The 16,618-nt window shown below is 37.5% G+C and overlaps 1 protein-coding gene across 4 annotated transcripts in view; it reads right to left on the bottom strand.

Moving 5' to 3' along the window:
• UMAD1 (UBAP1-MVB12-associated (UMA) domain containing 1) overlaps nt 1-16,618 on the bottom strand; it is a 78,733-nt gene that overhangs the window by 61,790 nt on the left and 325 nt on the right. For 2 of the 4 annotated variants that reach the window (XM_079299446.1, XM_079299445.1), the window contains exons 2-3: nt 14,003-14,054; nt 9,858-9,976 (exon numbers count right to left, since the gene is read on the bottom strand). In XM_079299446.1, coding sequence (XP_079155572.1) covers nt 9,858-9,939 — 82 coding nt within the window. In that variant the 5' untranslated portion in view covers nt 9,940-9,976; nt 14,003-14,054. The remainder of the gene's footprint in view (nt 1-9,857; nt 9,977-14,002; nt 14,055-16,618) is intronic. The other 2 variants (XM_079299444.1, XM_079299447.1) reach the window with 1 other exon arrangement.

A 16,618-nucleotide genomic window follows, 5' to 3' on the forward strand; every position in this document is an offset into this window, starting at 1 on the left:
GAAAATGACCCTCACCATTGACCACTCAATACTTCCAATTGGGAGATTTCCCTACAGTTTGTACTTGCATTCTTATAGACAAAATACCAAATCCATTTCCATGTAATCCATGTTCCCCTAACTTCACCTTGACACCCTGGCACAAACTAGAAGGAAATTAAGAGACTGTATTCATCTGCTGAATGAATTTGAAGTCCCACATTTATCTCAACTGTTGGGAAGAGGAAAGAAACATGCTGAGTTAATCCGACTTAAGATTTTATATTATTTTCTGTCCATTATAATTTTTGCCCTATACACAGTTTTTATAGAAAATAACCATGTGTAAACTGAGGAAACAATATACAGAATTAAGGCTGGTATTATATCTTGTAGTGTAGATGGGTAACTACTAAGAGCAGTTAGTAATTACATTTAGTAGTTAGTAGTTAGCATTTATCTGCTAACAGATAAATGAACTGCCCAAATGAAGCAGCCCACTAGTTCTAGGAGGTATTTGTATTCTTTATTTTTTACTGTCATGTTGGATATCCCCATGACAATGGAAATAGCATTAATTTACTAAAATTAGTGGAGATTTCCTAAAATATATAAAAAGCACAGAGCTAAATGATCATGTCAGAACATAATGATTACTGCATAATTTCCCTAGCAAGTCATGGTCAGTACTGTGAGAAGAGGCTTCTTTTTGACTGAAGGAAGAGAGGAAATTCCATTGTTGTCCACACAACCCTCATTTGTGGAGAAAAGCATTATGTAAAAGTTGAGGATCACTCAGCTCTGTCAGCAGAGCTCAGAAAGCACATTATATTTTTGGCAACCTCCAAAGATGTTATGGGAAAACCTGATGAAAATATCACAGAAATGCAAAACAACTGAATGGCTAAATCCCATATATCCTTTAATTTATTTGTCCTGACTGAAATGCACTCAACTAGTATACCAAGAAGGAACAGCTAAAGAAAAACACATCTTTATGGACAAGGTGACAAGCTTCCTTTCATTCTATAATGAAAATCCTTACACTTATGTTACTATTTCACATTGAGGCCTATGACATGACTGAATTGAAGCACTTGTAAAACACAAAACAAAACTATCTTGAGGTTTTTTTATAATATCTAATTAAAAATAAACAAGACAGGGTATCTTTGGAAAAGTAATTTTTCTTCTACCACTGAACAAAGAGTATAAAAACATTTATTTGCCAGAGATAGAGAGGGGCATGTGTAAAACCAGTTCAACATAACATTTCCTTCTGAGAAAATTCACACAGATTAACATCTGTAGAAGTCTGAATGACTCCAACCAGACAGGCAGTGATTGCATGAGCTAATGACTAGGGCTCTCTTTGCAAGGAATGATCATCTAACTATGCTGTAAATTGCTGAAAGAGGGACTTAAACCTGAATTTATCACTTGCCAGAACATCAATATTGCAATCCTGCAACACATTTTTACCTCCTGTTTTTCAGTTAGCTCTAGCTGTAAGTACACTGTATATAGGCAAATCAGACTTGGCCTAAAAATATGTTCTCATACCCTCAACTATTTTCTTTGCATCATAAAGCAAAGAGACTTTTAATTCTAAAAGTGATTTAATGACCAGCATGTTCTGAGAAACAAAGTTTACAACCACCATTTGAAAATCCGTACTTTTATACTACATTTTACTGTTTCTACTCTGCTTCACAATAAGCAACAGGTATTTTCCTTTCTCATATTTCAACTTCAAATTGCTTTAAGAATGGTATATAGGTCAACAGAATATGGCACTGCTACTAGAGAGTGAACTTCTACATATGGGAGCCAAACTGTCAGAAGCCAGGTGTCAAAAGTGATCACCCTACTACAAGAAAGGTTAAAGAATATAATCTCAACTATATGAACACATTGTAGACCAGCCACGTCCAAAAAGCATCTTCAATTTTTCTAAGAAAAAATTTCTAGCAAAAAAAAGCATTTTCTTACTTAAGCATATTCTACTTCCATCAGTATTTGCAAAAATTAAAATCAGTAGGACCAAACCTCTGAGGAGCACTTTGGAGACCTGGATTGTAGAAAGTGACTATTATACATCAAGTCTGAAGGCAGTTAATATGAAAAACAGGAGTGCAACTCCAACCAATATTTTCTTAGAGGGCTGGCAGCAAACTGCCAGATGCATGTGTGACCTCAAAACAACCTTTTGCCAGATGCCTCTTTAACCTCTTACAATTACATCAACTTCTAAAAAGACTGCTACATTTTACCATTTTCTTCCTTTGGTTATGCAAATTAAGAAGATGTGCTTAATAGACAGAATGGAAGTGTTCAGTGCATTTTTGTCTCTTAAAGCCCCAAAATAAAGCTGTTGGATACAGCAGCACATAATTCTTTCTTGTCAGTATTAAAACAAGTTAAACAAGAAGTCTTCATCTTCTTTCTTTTCTCCTCCCTTGAGTCCATGGTCAAAACCAGGTAAGTTTTTAAGATAGTTGTGAGTTAAGGGGCCAAGACAATATTCAGCCAAAGCAAACAATAAATCAGTTTTGATACTATTTCCCATTTTTAAGTAAATACTTTCATAAACAGGATGCTGTACATGTTATGTTACAAACAACAGCAGCCAACACAACCATTCACATTACTCAGATTCAAAACTGGCCGGTATGCTAATATTTTTAGAAGGGCATTTTCTGCAAATTTAAAAATAATAAATTCACAGCATGGAAGCATCATGAGTATGTTCCAGGGGCTCAAGCCCTAGAAAGCAAAAGGAAGAGAAATTATGTGGAATGAAAAGTAAGTAGGTCATGTATACTAAAGTGCTAAGTATACTAACATCTGATTTGTGTCTGAAAGAACTGTTTTTAAAATCTAGAGGTGTACAAGTAAATGAAGAAATGCACAGTCATCTGTCAACAAAAACATTATTTGATGATGCATTAAAGAGAAAGATTCCTTCTGCTGTATAGAATCCAGGAGGAAAAAAAAGCATTTACTTTAAGAAATATACCTCCTTATACAGCAAAACAATGAATTTCAGTTGTTCTGTAACCCAGATCCTTTAATCTGCATAAGAGATGCTGACTGAGTTCACTCAACCAAATCACTACTGGCTTTCAGAATACAATCAACACATGCTTTTCAACAGTATTAATATAGCATGAAGCTTGTGCTCCTAATTATTCATGTTTTTGCATTCTGTTTTTTCCCCCTGCTGTAAAATATGCAAATTTACTTCTTTGTGTTATTTAGGTCCCACATGGGCCTCAACAGATCTGTTTGGAACGAATTACAAGCCAACATCTAGATACATGCTGTCAACATTTCAAGCTTCATTGTTTTTATTAGGTTGGAATGTCATTATAGATTTGATATTAGGCTTTAAAAAGCTTTTTAGAAATCTCTTGAAAACCTACAGTCTAATCAAATGGTGCACTGATAATTACTACTAGTGCACTTTTGTGTGTGAAAGGGGGAGAGCAAAGCCCTCCGAGCCCTGAATCCGAGGGAAATCCCCATCTAGCGGCACCACTGGAAACCGCAGGTTGTTTTTGTGCAAAATTAGTCCCAAAGAGGATTAGTTTGACTTCATCACTGAATGAAGTGGAGACATTACCTCCTTATGCAACTAAGGAACGGTAACAGGAGAGGACTCTTTCTTCTGAATTCCTTCTCCTCCCTTTTCAAGTGACTCTGGCTGCAAAATTCAATGCCCAGATGAGTTACTGTGGCTTTTAAGTATAAAAACCATAAAGCAGCATTTCAGGAAAGAGGTCACTTTAAATGTTGTAACTTCTTAGTGTGCATCAAAGTGTTCACTTACAGTGGCACAGGCTGATACATATAAAATATTTTTTAGATGAAAGTATTAACAGATATCCCCAAATCTTAGATTATTATAAAGTTAGCATTAAATATTTTAACCTTGAAGTCCATAAAAATCAGTAGCTTGGTTATTCAAAAATAATATTAGGAAATAACTACACAAGCACTTCCTGTTATATAAAAAATAGGTAATGTAAGTCCATTGATGCAGAAAATGAAAGGACATTGAGACACTGCTTTTATCCAACGGGCATAATGCCTTGTACATTTCTTTAATGTAACAGTATATTTTAAAACACTGAAGCAGCCCAACCCTTCTTACTAGCACCACTCAAAAGCTCCTTAAATATTAATGAAAAAGCAATGTAGATATTTACAGGGACTTACTACACATTACTACTAACTCCTGGAAAACAAACAGCAGCAATAACACTAAGATTTTACAAACCTCTTGATGCATTTAATCTTTGAGGTGTGTATGCAGAAGGAAGAAAGCAGAAAAGTATTTCATTTACAGTAATGAACTAGTATGGGGGTAGTCCTTTGTTTCAGGAGTATCAGTATATTAAATTTCCCTTTCATAACAGATTCACTCCCAAAAATTTATACATACATTTCTCTCAGAGGCAAACATTTAAGGAGTTATTAAAAATATATGTAGAGATCTCTACTACTAAGATCAATATGGAAACTGTAAGGATCCTATTTAAGACCTTTTTCCATGTTGGGCAACACTGGAGGCGTCCCTTAATTCAAATATGCACTTTATCCAAAATACCCAAAAAAATTACCTGCATGCAGAGTAAATTCATGGCAAAACAAAATATGCAATTTGGAGAGGAACAAATAAATATAAAATTGTTCTTTGGAAAAACAACCTAGATTTCCAGAACTAAAGGCTGACTTGGGTTGATTATTTTACTTTTTGGTATCTTCAGTACAGAAGATTTCCTATTTGTTATGTTCTTCTGCAATATAACTGCAGATGACAAAGAGAAGCTTTCATCTGGACAGAAATCATGCTTTTCAGTTTCATAGATGAGTGAGGATACTCCTACCTACAGATGAGGATGATCCCATAAGAAGGAATCACAATACTGATTTAACTCAACAATATAGATAGTGAATACATCAGAGGAAGATTCAAGTACCTCATTTGAAATAAGCCAAAGTTCAAATGCCTTGCAGAGATTAACTTGAAAGAGTAAGTCATACCTGACCACCAAAATTTTAAGGTGAATATCTGCTATCATCCACCATAATTCATCAAACTCCCTGTGTATTCTTTTTGCAGCTCCTTATATTCCTGTTTGACACAGCAGATAATGATGAAATCAACAACATCCGACTTCTCAAAAAAGTTCCCAAAATTTCTGCCTGTCAACTGGTATTGTACCAGTTCTTTTCTATATTTTTATTAAGGAAGAAATAATTGCCTTATGCTGTATTTCTTCTCACAGGATGAAAAACACTAGTTCCCAACTCCTTTTCTGTGACATTTTAGATGCTGGTGCAAGCCTGAACACATTTCTCTGTAAAGTTTCTTCTTTTCAGACATCATCATTGAAACAGAAGGGACATTGGTTAATTGAACAAATCCAATACTCATTTAAATACCACAGATCCTTCTGTTTATTTGGAAGAGATTTCAAAACACTTAATTTCTTATGTCTATGACTATTTTATATTGAGAGGAGACTTGATAGGCAAAAATCATGTATCCAGTAGTGATAAATATTAACAAATAAGCGTTAATCCAAAATTTGCTCATAAATTCTAGATGGCTGTCCTGGATAGATCTAGGAAAGCACAGTAGGAAGAATGGAGGTTCACAGTACAGAAGTGAATATTCAGTACAAAATTCTTGCCAAACTTTCATATCATGGCTACAGCTCCCTGTGTCTGTGACAGTCACTCTAGTCTGATGAGAATCCTGTGTCTGTTCACTTTTCCTTAGGTACTTACTCATTGAAAAACTATAACAAAACGGCTGAATGTCAGAAAACAACTTTAGGTGACACTTTAGTGCTCTCTATGAGTACCAATATTCCCTACCACTTGTTAAGAGGTCTGCTCCTGAGGCTGAGAGTGGAGTTCTGAAATGCCAGCCATTGCCAGTATTGAAAACCCATGTTAATTTAAATCTAAAAAAATGAAAGAGAAAGATGTCCTAAAATCAGAGAAGAAACAGAAGCTAAATATATTTGAAAATCCCAGCACTTTCCCAGCAGTTGCAAGTGAGCTGCTTTTTCAAACCATTTACTCCATTCCAATACACAACATAAAAAGATCCCTGAGAGAAAACCAAACAAAACCCAACAACTCTTAAATCCATGGAACAGATTTCTCTTTAAATCACAAGTCAAAAGTAAACAAAGCCTTGAACTCAAGCATGGCCAAAGGATTAGATAAAGAGTTCCTCAGAGAACTGTGCTGCCTCCACAGTGAGAGACAACACAACCCTCCTGGTGGTCCAGTCCTGAGCACAGCACTGAGCTCAGCAGCCCCTTTCCAGCACCAAGGCTTTGGCTCTCTGTGCCCATGGCCAGCACAGACACGACAGCCTGAGCACATCCATCAGGGCCAGGCAGAGCTGTGGGAGAAGCCTCATTCCTTAGCCTTTGCCTAAAGCACCCTGCAGGGTTGCCTGGGAACCTGGGTGACCACAACCCTCTGACCCAACTTCCTCAGATGTGCCCAATCCCTGCAGGCGTGTCTGGCAGTCACAGTCCTGCTCACTGTGCCCAGAGCTGTGGTGTCCTTGTCCAGGGAGCGTGGGACTGCTCCTCTCTACCCCAGCCCCTGCACTCTTGGCACCCTTGCTTGGCTGCAGGCTCACCTTCCTGGTAGAGCCACCAGCATTTGCTGGTCCCTCACTCTGGCTTACTGCAATTTTGTCTGGAAAAGTAAACAAGACCCTGCATATCTTTAAGAGCTTTAAGAGACCCTGTTTTAAGAGCACTGGGCTCTTAAAACCTGAAAACAAAATTAACTTCTCCCAGCCCTTTTGAAAGCGGATGCACAGAACAATATTCTAATTTATTTTAGTTATTTACATGATTTTTTAATGATGAGGGTTATGAGATACTGGAATAGGCCCAGAAAAGTTGTGTTCAAAGTCAGGCTGCACACAGCTTTGAACAAGATTTATTGAAATATGTTCATGTCCATGGAAGCAGGTTGGACTAAGTGACCTTTAAAAGTGCCTTCCAATCCAAACAATTCTATGATTCTATGATCCTTCAGTTGCTTCAAGCAAAAACACTCACCACCCTCCCCAGTTGCACCATCAGCACCATGGGGATTTTGCAGTTTCTGACTGTCTTGACAAACACATAAAGCAGCATTGCTGTCTCAGTTTTTAATTCCGGATCTTAGACTGAGATTAAGACTACAAGACACTTGGATCTTTGAGACTGATGGGAGATTTTTAGCTGTGTGCCAAACCAAAATGCTAGCATCAAATCTGTATTTTTCTCTCCGACTAGTAACAGTAGGAATGAATGGTAGCTTGGAATTTAGTTTATGTCTGAAAGCCACAAAATGTGAGAAATTCCTAAAGAACTACTAGTCTCCAAAATTCCCAAGCTAACTGAAAATTACTTGTTTTCTTAATTCTGGCTTTCAGAATGTTAACATTAAAAACAATTTGTGATGATCAGGACAGCCTCTGAAACATTTTTCTATATTTCTCCGTTTGCTTCACTTATCAAAACCAACTGCATGTGTTATACCTGTTTCACAAGCTCTCTTTCCCTTTTTAGAGTAACAGTTCTGCTTGCTACAGAACAGACACCATTTTTACAGCTTCATGAAGAGATGAGATAACCACTATCCAGAAAATAAGTGAACTAGTAGTTGGACATAAAAATGTTTTATTCTCTGGTAGGAAATTGTATTTTATAGAGAGGGAATTACAAATTATTTTTGCTTGACTCCCACACATGCAATATTTACCCCAAAAGCTAAAATAGAGAATTTCTTTCAGCTGCTAGGCTGCAAAGCTGGTTTTGTTGATTCTGCTGTTTTTGTGACTCACCTTTCTAGTCAGACATTGAATTCCCAAATGCACTGATACTTTCTTTACAAGGAAAGGTAGATTTCAAATATAGCAATTTATAACAGGACTTGGAGAAGTTATGAAAAGAGAAGAAAAAAATCATCCTCAGGATTTGACAGGGCAATAGCTGTGATGGAGCTTTCTCAGGAAAGCATTAAATTTTCTTCTTGCTTTTTCAAATATCAACCAATACAGAAAGATTCCTCCCATGTCCACAGGATATTAGTGAACTAGGCTGTTTGTTCTTACACGTTCTGTAAGATTGGATTTAAGAACCAACTTAAAATGTAAGAAATTAAATTCTCTCTCCCTCCAAGTCTGTTCACAGCATACACTACTATTCATACTAATGGTCCTAGAAATCTGCTACTGACATGTGTTAAAGATATTCACCACTGGATTTCCTGAACATTTTACACCAGTTTAGAAAAGCTTCAGAACATTCCATCAGAGTAACAAAATAGTAACAAACAGAATGAGTAAGTGTTGTGGTTTGGGGTTTCTTTTTTTTTTTTTCCACTGACACTATTCCTAGACAAAAATACCCTTTCCAGATAAATATCTACTTAAGTCCCGACCCATAATTCTGCAACTACATTTGTCTTGCAAGACACTGATATGCTTCACTGATAAGGTTGATGGCAGCTCTTCTGCCCAGTGCAGCCCATTTTATTGCAGACAGCTAAATTAACTTCTGTCTGAAAAAAAAAAAAAAAAAAAAAAAAGAGAAGACAAATAAAAATGCTCATTCTTGATGTTATATTTAACAGATTAACGTTATGTGAATTTATGTGAACAAAGTTTTGATAGTCACTGACAGCAATTCAGGGAAAAGGAATGGAGCTAAATTGAATGCAGAATCAGGACCAGCAACTGTGGGACATGGCAACATTTGGGTGCAGAATTCTGCCTATTAACGAAACTGAAATGCTAAATGGTCTCCAGATCTTTTGGGGATGATGATGTCTCTCCTTTGACCCTTTCACAATGTAAATGCTGGAGTCACTTGATGTAGCCATCAAAACTGCTGCAGGTGAACAAAATCTAGTGGAAAGCAGCCATTAAGCATGACAGCACAGTCACAGATGTGAAACAGACTTATTTTAATGAAGAACTTTTGCCAAAAACCTAAGTTCTCAGAAAGGGTTCCAATAGTCTCTCATACTGTCAGACTTCGATAATCTAGAGGCTTTTGTGACTTGAAAATGCTCAAGAAGTAACACTTCAACAGAGAAACACTGTAAGATTCCTGATAAGGATGAGTCAGTAAATCAGAACAGCAGAAGCTGAATATTGATGATGACAGATTCACAAGGAGGAAAACAAATTGTCAAAAGAGAAAAAAGAAAAGGATCCGTTCCAGCATAACAGCTATAATTTTTTTTCTTTTCTGCATACTTAAGCCAACCTGCAAAACTGTGAAAGACCTTGATCAAAGCTCCAAATTTAGACAATTCACAGGTGTGCATGCTTCTGAAAACCCTCAACTGCTTAATTTTTATCAAACTAAGAGTCAGATCCCGACACAGAGCATCTTCTTCACCATGACCAGAAATGCATAGGCACTCCTTGGTTTCTAATATAAAAAAAGTCTGGGGGTAAAATGAAAAGGAAGGAGCCTGAATAAAAGCCACTCCTTTAACAACTGCAGTAAGATATTCCCTTTCCACAACTCTAATCATAAAGCTAAAAGGATAACCTTTGACCTTTCCTGTTTTGTAAGGATGTAATTTTTCCCCAGGAAAACAAGAAACTACACTTTCAGTACTCTTGAATAAGAGTTCAGACCTACGTAAATAAATCTTCAGCTATTTAGTCCAAATGAGCAGACTAGGAAAATTGATTTTGACAGGAAAAGTAAGAATACTGAACAATTTTTATCATGGCTTCTCATTACATTTCATTTAGTCTAAGCATCTCAAAGGAAATTCAAGATCAAAATTGCAAAGATGAAAGAATTATTTTATACAGAAGCACCACTTACCCACAATAACAAATCCATCTGCTTCTCTCTCTGGCACTGTAACCTTCTTTGAATCTTGACTTTTTCGGAAGAAGCTGAACATAGTCTCTTTGGGTTCTTTTTGTCTTCTAATGTGTTATCTAAAATGAAGACAAAACATGTTAAATAAACATATGATAACAGAATTTACAATAAGTTCACATAACAGACCATAGGTATGTAGTAAGGCCACATATCTAATCTTCATTGCCCAATTTGAAATATCAGACATTTATGTGTCAGACAGATTACCTTGTCGGTGTAGCAATTTACTTCAACAGGCAAAAGGAGAGTAAAGTACAAAAAGCTTTTATACAAAGTTATGAATGGAGTGGAATTATCACCCCCCCTCAAAAAAAAACAACCCCCAAAACTTCAACATTTTTTCTCAATGAAAATTAAAGCTAGAAACTCCTTTCAGCATTTATCCAATACGTTTGCATATTTTTCTGCTACTTTGTATTTCTATAAGACAAGCTTTCACTTCAAAGACAGTGGTAACTATTTTCAGTTTCCCAGTTTGCAATCTGAAAGACAGCCTAACTCTCAAGTATATTTAATTAACAGTTACCAATGATTTCCTTAAAAGAAACAGCAGCAAAATAATTTGTAGCAAATTTTTTTGCAACAATAATTCAGTAAAAGAATCTTCCAAGGCAGCTAAACTCAGTTGCCAGAACAAAACAAGGAAACAATTGGAATAAATGGACTGCAAAAGAAAATGCTCAGTATCCTCTCTCAGGACTGAAAGATTAGAAGCAATTCTGAGTAGCTTAAATAGGACAAAGTCTACTAAAAACCCATGGAGGGATACATGAGGGTCCCCTGAAGGCTGAACTTGGAGCCCCAGACAACACTAAAGCATGGGGCAGCCTGTGGTCTGCCCCATTATGTGCTGGACACAAAGAGGAAGGCTCAAAAAAAGGCATGCAAAGGTCTTCTCTACTAAAATACCCATATAAAATTGGAAAACGTGGAATAATATAATTTCAACTTTGAGGCAGAATTTGAGGATCAGAATCCTGATTTATTTTGCAGACATCAATGTTTTAAGGAGAAGGACTCAAAAACCTATAGCAACATCTAACATACACCTCTAACAGAGGAAAGGGCTCCAGGGTAAAGAAGTAAAGAGGTATACAGGGTGAAGTTTCAGTAACATTATTTCACACTAAATTTAACAAAGAAGAATCTTTAGAATGTGAGAAAGAGTGAAGAGTGCTACTGTGAAATGTGCAGATTAAAAAAAAAAAAAAAAAGAATATCCTGGATTAATGCTTTACTGGAATTCTTCACTCCCCACCCAAATAATCGTGATACACAATACCATAAACTATTTTTTTTTTTTTTTTTTTTTTGCCCTGGCCAGGGACCTGTAGCAACTCAGTACTGACTATTCACATAAACTGCCTGAAATTCTGCTGTTACAAAGCGATCACACACTCCAGAAAGTCCTGTGTGAAGTGCAAGCACTGGCTTGGAACAGTGTATAAATAGATCATGGCAAAAGCAACTATTCAGACTGTGGCCTGATACCTGAGACTTAAAGACTGAATACCCCACAGCCTGGCCAGCTACTGCTTGCTTATGCTGACACAGTGCAACTTCTAGCCACCAAATAAACTACATTAATGTGCACAAGAACAGAACAAAGCGTTCTGTGATCCAATCCCAGGAATACAGTTATTTTTTAAAAATGTTATTTAACAGCACTTTATTCCTTTTAGCTTGTTTTCCTACCTTAGCAAGAGAAATACTGATATTTCCAGTTCCATGGAGATTACACAGTAGAAACTCCTAATTATCTCATTTATTCCTTTCCTCCCCCCACACCCAGGCTCAACACATGGCGCCAGCAGCATATTCCTTTTTCAGCCCTCAGGGAATAAGTCTTCTCCTGCTACCAATTAGGGTTGTCAGTCCCATAGCTCAAGTGGTAAAAACCTGTGCTGTAATGCTCAAGAGTCAGGTTTCTGCTCCAATGATGTATGAAGGAGAGGCAGTTGTGGAACAGTTTAAAATGCAATTTTACCTTCATCCTAAGTGTGCAACAACAAGAAGCAAAATCAACTTGATGTGCAAAATCTTACAGATAGCTTTGCTAAAGGCTCAGATTCCAGTCAGCCACTCGAGGTGCCAGAGCTGCAGTTGCTCCAATCACATTTTTTTTTCTCTTTTGAGATCTGCATTATTGTACAGTTTTCAGCTCTATCACATAATGTCCTGCTTCCCTTCTTTCTTGCACAAAGAAAAGCATCTTAATCAGTATATACATGGCACAAAAGACTTGTATAGGGAACCATGCACTTTTAGTCTTTTAAATCCTGCATACTTAACATACCTAAACTTCACTGCTTAAAAGACAATAAACATTTAAATTCAGAGTAAATTAGCAATCAGGACAATTTGATCAAGCCAAATTAAGATTACAAGCACTTTCACATACTAGATTTTTTACTTTCATTGGCACTATCCCATTTTTTTCTAAAACCCACAGAGTTCATCTTATCTACATACATGTTGATCTTTATTTTGGAATTTTCCATTTCTGAAGTAGCTTAATTCCTGCCAGCAGTATTTTTCTAAGAGAAAACAAAACCAAAACCAAACAGAATTAAAATCAAAACCCACATATAGGTATGCTTGAAGTAGGAAACCTAACAAAATTAACAAAAGTATGTCCTAAGCTCAGGCCTAAAGTCCTTATGCTCTTAAAATCACCAGCCCAGCCCTAAGAAAATAGCACCTGCCGTATTTTGTGACTGTGAATGTGGGGAGGTGGTATAAAAAACATATTAAAAAAAAACTAACATGCTTAGAGTTTCCTTCTCTAGAAACCTCTTAGAAACAAAGTGCTTGTATATTTCAGGTCTTTGTAAGGTATGTGGAAGAAAGAGTTCACCAACTATAGCTTTCAGTATTTTGGCAGCTTTGTTGAACACACAATTAAGTATACATTAAAAAAACCAGAGGAGGGCACAGAAACAAAATATAGGGCTACATACAGTACAGCATGAGTAAGGGAAAGACTGTAGACAGGCAATGCATTTGTGATGCTCTTTTAAGAATCTTATCAACTGTGCTACTTCAAAAGTAAACATAAATCTCCCCAGCAACGGGAAACGCAACCACTAAATTTCTGGAATCACATGTTAAAAACAGAACAAAGCCCCTATCCAACAAAGAAACACAGAGCTGAATGGAAACACTCGTGCTCTTGAAGATAAGGACACAGTTTAAGCACTTGCAGAATCAGGCTGCAGTTTTACTACTTGTAGATAAGATGAGGTTTCAGGTAATGAAAGCTCAAGAACAGCCAGTTTCATACAAGTTTCATTTCAGAGTAAAAGTTAAATTTGAAATTTGGGGACCTGGATGCATGGTCACACAGACTTGTGTTCTGTTTTTAAAAGCTCTCAGCACAAAATCACAGAAAATACACCCACCATTCAGAGATAGTACCACATTCCTTCAGTCATTTCTCCTATATAGCACAGCACTTTTCCCTTCCAGATGGGATTAATTTTATTTCTATAGGAGACCTGAAATTGAATTCACTGCCTAAAGATAAAAATCTCCCTTGGTAGGAATATGCAATTCCCTTCCTCCTCATGTTTCTCTCTCACAAAAAAAAAAAAGTGAACACAATCACAGATAGTTAAGAATAATGTTTTTGGCACAGCTTCAGTCATTAGCAAATAATAAGCTCTGAGCTACAGCAATTCTGTGAGGCTGCAAAAAATATTTAGTCTTTCTGTGAGGCTCTGAGAACATACGTGGCACTGGACAAAGATGAGTTACAGAGCTGCACAAGGGGGTTAATTTATTCCTCCTGCATTTTGTCAGTCTCCTTTGACAAGAACTATGGGCGACCTTTGAGCCAAACCAATACGTTAAATCCAATAAAATTTTCTTTACAACATAGATCTTAGTATATTTACCATTACTTTTCAGCCTTTCCTGAATGTTCACAATACTGGAGGAGAATCATAATTTAATATTAAACACACCAAAGATGCAGACTAAGATGAAGAGACAATGCCCAGTAATACAGCAAAGCAGAATTGCAGAGGCACTGGTAGTAATTACGTAAATGATGAAATGAGGACAGATGACACAAAACTGACCTTAAAGAAAGAACTGGAATAATTTCACATCTAGCAGTTTAAGACATACAATCTATGGAAAAAGAAAACAGAGTGCATCAGAGAAATTCTCACTTCCATACCACCATCTGCTGTGATTCACCAATAAAGCAACAATCAGAAAAAGAGCAAGATGTTTACAGCCCTGTACAATCCTTCTCATCATGAAAGCAACCAATTTAAGAGTCAAGAATATGCATGTTGAAAATATTTCTCTGTGACACCAAAAGAACAGTTTAAAAGCTTCTTGCCTAGTCTAAGTTACAATGTGAAGAAGAAAATAAAAAGGCATATTTTCTTTTCTCTGGCATTAACATTAGTTGTGCTTTAGTTTGTATTTCTTGAAAACAGAAGAATGGAAAGTATCACAAGAAACCAAACTTTTTAAAATAGGGATATTTGTAAAATGAAACATTGACAAAGATACTTTTTTCTGTATTACATAAAATGTTAGTATTTATGCATAAAATGTTTTTATAAAATTTAAGGAAAGCAGAAATAAAAGAACTATACAACCCAAATTACCATAGTATAAAAAAACTCAGAGGCTGAATCACAAAAAATCAGCCAGAACCAAGTAAGACAATAAAAGAACAGGTGACAAAAACAATGCCAGGAGTGAAACAACAGCACTTGAACTGTAAACATTCAAAACCCTGAAAACAGGAAATGCAAAAAGAGAAAGCTTGGTGTTAATGAAACACAATACTCAGCAGGCTGAAGCCTACTGTTTTGCCTTCAAACAATTTTATTTTGAATGGAAATCTTCAACAACTGCTAAGTGTAATACAGACATGAATTTGTAAGAACTTGTACAACATATTTTCCTAGCTGCTGACCCTTCAAACTCTTCAGCCCTAGAAGGGCCACTGTGCAACAGCCTGCTGCATCTTGCAACAGCCACAGTGATGAGAACTCTCCTTTCAAATCTCTGCAGATATGCTACAGAAATGAAGATATGCACTTGCAAATTAAATACTGAACAGGTAAATGTCACGGTGACACTGACAAGCAGCTAAATCTCATATAAGATTTAACTCCAGAGCACTTCCTGGTCACATGCTGGCTCTGCACAGCTTCTGGCAGTAGCTTTCCTCAGCAAGTTGAGACAAGTTACTGCTGTATAACAGCACTACCCCAGAAAACTGACAAAAGCCACTTGGTACTGGCTAGCAAGCTGAAGTGGACCGTGGCTGGTTAGAAGTGACACATGGGTGGTTCTGTGATTGCCCTTAGAAGCCAGAGCAGAGTTAGATTGTCCCAAGTATTTCCTGAAACACCTGTCCTGGAAACAAAAAGGAAATCACAGCCACAGAATGGCTGCAGTTGGAAAGGACCTTCAGAGGCCACCTTGTCCAACCCCCTACTTAAGGAGAACCATCTTAGAGCTGGTTGTTCAGGACCATATCCAGGCAGTTTTTGAATGTCTCCAAGGATGGAGACCCTACAACCTCTCTGGACAGCCTGTACCAGTGCTTGGTCACTCTCACAGTGACAAAAACGTTCCCTGATGTTCCCTGAGAAACCTCCTGTGTTTCAGTTTGTACCTTTTGCCTCTGTTGCTTTCAATGGGCATATTCACTGAATAAAGTCTCACTGTTCTCTTTGCATCCTTTCTTCAGGTATTTGTACTCATTAATAAGAACCCTCTGAGCCTTCTCTTCTCTAGGCTAAACAATTGCAGCTCTTTCAGTCTTTCCTCATATATAAGAGGGTCCAGTCCTGTAATCATTGTTGTGACCCTTCTTTGGCCTCTTGCCAGCATGTCCTCCTGCCAGAACGTCCACACGTGCCCTCACACCAGCTCTCCAGTGCATAGCAGAGGGGAAGCAGCAGCTCCCTTGACCTGCTGGCAATGCCACATCAAGTACAGATTAGGATATGTGAGTCGCCTTTGCCACAGAAGCAATTGGGAGGAACCTCTCCATGCCAGGGATCAATTGGGAAAACACATGGAAAAAGGAAAGATGTGTGGCCAGTGCCATGTCCAGACACTACGTCTATCTTACATCCATCAGTTTTTTTAAACCTAGGGATTGAGCATCAGCTCAATTTCAACGATGAAATAAAATGAAATTAACAGAACAGAATAGCTCAGTTAGAAAGAATCTACAATGATCATCTGGTCCAACTGCCTGACCACTTCAGGGAAGCTCAGAGCAAAAGCATGTTATGAAGGGCATTGTCCAAATGCCTCTTTGACAGGCTGGGGGCATCGACCACCTCTCTAGAAAGGCTGTTCCAGTGTTTGACTACCCTTTCAGGAAAGAAATGCTTCCTTATGTTCAATCTAACCCTCTTCTGGTGCTGCTTTGAATCATCCCCACATACCCTGGGCTACCCACTGGATACCAGGGAGAAGAGATCAGCGTTTCATCTCCACTTCCCTTTCTCAGGAAGCCGTAGAGAGATGAGGACAACCCTCAGCCTCCTTTTCACGAAACGAGGCAAACTCGAAGTCCTTAGCTGTTTCTCACAGGACATTGCCTTCACCAGCTTTGATTTCCTCCCCCGGTCGTAGCTGCACAGCCCAGAACTACACAACACTCCAGGAGAGGCCACACCAGCGCTGACTGCAGCGGGACAATCACCTCTGTT

The sequence above is a fragment of the Erithacus rubecula genome (assembly GCF_903797595.1).
Source record: "Erithacus rubecula genome assembly, chromosome: 3".
NCBI lineage: Eukaryota > Metazoa > Chordata > Aves > Passeriformes > Muscicapidae > Erithacus > Erithacus rubecula.